The 3,058-nt window shown below is 41.7% G+C and overlaps 1 protein-coding gene across 1 annotated transcript in view; it reads right to left on the bottom strand.

Moving 5' to 3' along the window:
• Window positions 1-214: 214 nt before the first annotated feature.
• Window positions 215-3,058, bottom strand: part of Lrat (lecithin retinol acyltransferase) — a 6,124-nt gene continuing 3,280 nt past the window's right edge. Inside the window, exon 2 of the mRNA XM_004645448.2 lies at window positions 215-1,026. Within this exon, the coding sequence (XP_004645505.1) occupies window positions 874-1,026 (153 nt within the window). The 3' untranslated portion in view covers window positions 215-873. The remainder of the gene's footprint in view (window positions 1,027-3,058) is intronic.

Genomic DNA, 3,058 nt, shown 5'->3' with positions numbered 1-3,058 from the left:
CTGCATATTCAGTGGCTACACCCACATACCCCAGATACTCAAAGTGCTTCAGTCCTGCATCCATTTATTTCTCAGAGTGTATCATCATAGTGACATAAAAAAGGGAAGGAAGAGAAATACCAGGCTTCTCTGTAAATATACTGTCAAATATAAACAAGGCCTAGATATATCATATTAGTCATTGTTTCAGAAAAACACAGATTGCTTTTCTTTCTTTTTTTTTTTTAAAGAACCCCCCCCCACACACACACAGATTTCTATACTTTCAGGTCACTTACTTTCTTGTTAAACCTTAACTTTGCCAATATTGGTTTTATGTAATGAAAATACAATATTCTTGATTTATTGGAATGTGATGCATGAAAAACAACTTGAGTTTTGGGGCTTTTTTGGTTTTTTGGAGGGGGACTAATCCAACATGTGTTCATCTGAATGAGGAAAATGCTTCCAGTTTAATGTAAGTCCTTCATAAAGCAGAGTAAACTTATGATAAAGTGAGTGGTCTTAGTAAGTTTTCCCATCTTCAAATGTAGGCCTAACAGAAGAATGACTACAGGAGACCAAAGCCCACACAGACAATCTCCTGTGGCTATCATCTCACATGGGACTCTCTTGTATTGCTGGATTCTGTCACAAGCTGCCATGTTTCCAAGGGCTGAATGGTATCTTACAAGGACCTGCGTGAGAAGATTAGAAATCCTTCATTCTTGGTCTTACACGGTAAGCACTGTATATGATTCTTCATCACATTTTTGTTCAGAACATAGTGCCACAGGTCACGTTTTTCTCAACGATCTTTATAGTGACTTGTGCTCTATAAATATAAACATATTTGTACCTAGAATGCATACACATTGACACAGGACTATGAAGTTATCCAGACATCCATAAGCAGAACGGTATGAGAAGTGCAGGAAAAGTAATGTACGATGCGAGGCCCATGCAGACTATAGACGCCAGTCCCAAGACTGCTGAGGCAAGAACACTTCTCTGATCACGAATAATTATCTTCACATACTCACAAAACTGGAAAACAAAAATTAAGAATATTAGGAAAGGTGACTGCATCCAAAAAGAACCACATATGCCAAATATTAAAACAATATTCTCAGGGGTTAGGTGTTTCTGTGTTAGGAAAGGTAGAAGTTCCCTGCATCCAGTCCAGTTTCTTCTTTCTATGCCCCCAGGACCTGAAATGTTCTGTTAGGTAATAAGGTTAATAATGGCAGCTTCCTTTGTAAGTGTAGAATTTTATAGATAATTGTAGAATAGTACCACATAAAGATTATTTAGGATTAAACGTTAAAAATAACATAAAGGGGGCGGGGGAGATGGCTCAGTGGAATAAGCGCTTCCCTGGCAAGCGCAAGGATCTGAGTTCAATCCCCGGTTCTGCCAAACAAACAAACAAACAAACAAACAAACAAAAAACACCCCATAAAGGTCTGGCTTGGTGGTGCATGCCTGTAATCCCAGCACTTAGTAGGCTGAGGCAGAAGGATCTCTTGTGAACTCAAGGCTAACCTGAACTGGATAATAAGATCATGTCACAAAAGATAAATAAATAAATACCATTAAATCAACCATACCAAAGCTTTTTTAAAATTTTATTTTATTTATTTATTTTTTTTTTTGCGGTACTGGGGATTGAACTCAGGACCTTTTGCTTGCCAGGCAAGTGCTTATTCTACTGAGCTATCTCCCCAGCCCCCAAATCATATTTTAAAATTATATATGAAAGGGGTCTCTAACCTTAAATTATAAGAATGCATTTTAAATTATGATAATTGGTGCATTCAGTTCTTCTAATTTACCATTCCAAAAGGCGGGGATAACAATGATGCCTTTTGTATAATTCTCAAACCCTAAAGGTATGGCATCAGTTTCACTGTGGTCACAGCCCATTCCCTGACTAAATTACATTCACCATCAATTTTGTGACATATAATTGGATCCTGGAAATAGAGATAAAGTCAGTATATTTTTACCCCTGACAAATGTGTTCCTGTAATACGTGTAATCTTTTCTAAGAAAAATGAATTCAACATGTGAGTGATGGCTCGTGTTGAGTGTGCTGGCCCCAGCTCTCTTGCCTGGGTGACCCCGCCTCGACTGCCCTCTTCTTCCTGTGATCCTGCGGTGTTGTGAAGATCAAGGGAGATCTTTTATGCGGAAGGCGACTTTGTAGTCTACAAGCTACGTACACCTAAGGCACTGTGACGCTTGTCGTCACTGCTGTGTGTGTTGACAGTCACCTCCACCGCAAGCGTCTTCACTGCTGGAATCTAAAAGTCGATTGCCATTTTTATGTGCGCTTTTCTAGTCACACTACATTTAAATGGCCTTTCTAGCGCACTGAACTGTATGTGCTTTGAGGGCCTCCTGCAGTTGTTGCGCAGTGCTGAGGGGTAGGTCTGCCAATTTCCTTTCCTTCCCTTCTCCTCCCCTGCTTCCCCCTACCCTCGACTTCCTTTCCATTCCTTTCAGTGGTCCTCCTGCCTCAGCCTCCTCCTAGGCAGCTGGGAAGGCTTATAAATTCTTACTAGACAGAATAAGCAAATTCAACATAGTTACGTGCCTCACACTGACACTACAGCAAAGAACTGACAAATACACAGGATGACACACCCAGGAGACTGTATCATCAGTGCGAATGCCTTCTAGGATGATGTTCCTACAATGGGGGGAAGTGCCTAATAATGCATTTCTCGTGGAACGCCGTTAAGGATGCCTGGATCATTCCACCGCACAGCCGTGACTGTAGGGCTGTCTGCATTCCTACTTTACCACAATAGCTAAGCGAGCATGGAGCTTCCTGTCAGTCATGGACCCCAAACGTGGTCCACCCATAGCACAAACACCTGATTTCTCTTTATTCTAAGCTAGTAAGACTCTGAGGAACAAGTGTTCCGCCTTAAAGCAGGGATTAGCAAACTAAGAGAAGTTTTCAGGGCAGCAAGGAAAAGCTCTTGGCCCACCACAGCTGCCCTGGCCCCAGGCGAATGAGGAAGCTGCCCCATATGGCCGTGCTCCTGCGACTGCTGCTCTGGCCACTTCA

The sequence above is a fragment of the Octodon degus genome, unplaced genomic scaffold, assembly GCF_000260255.1.
Source record: "Octodon degus isolate 3935 unplaced genomic scaffold, OctDeg1.0 scaffold00227, whole genome shotgun sequence".
Classification (NCBI taxonomy): Eukaryota; Metazoa; Chordata; class Mammalia; order Rodentia; family Octodontidae; genus Octodon; species Octodon degus.
The sequence above is the reverse complement of the archived record's forward strand: the minus strand, read 5'-3'. Positions and strand labels throughout refer to the sequence as shown.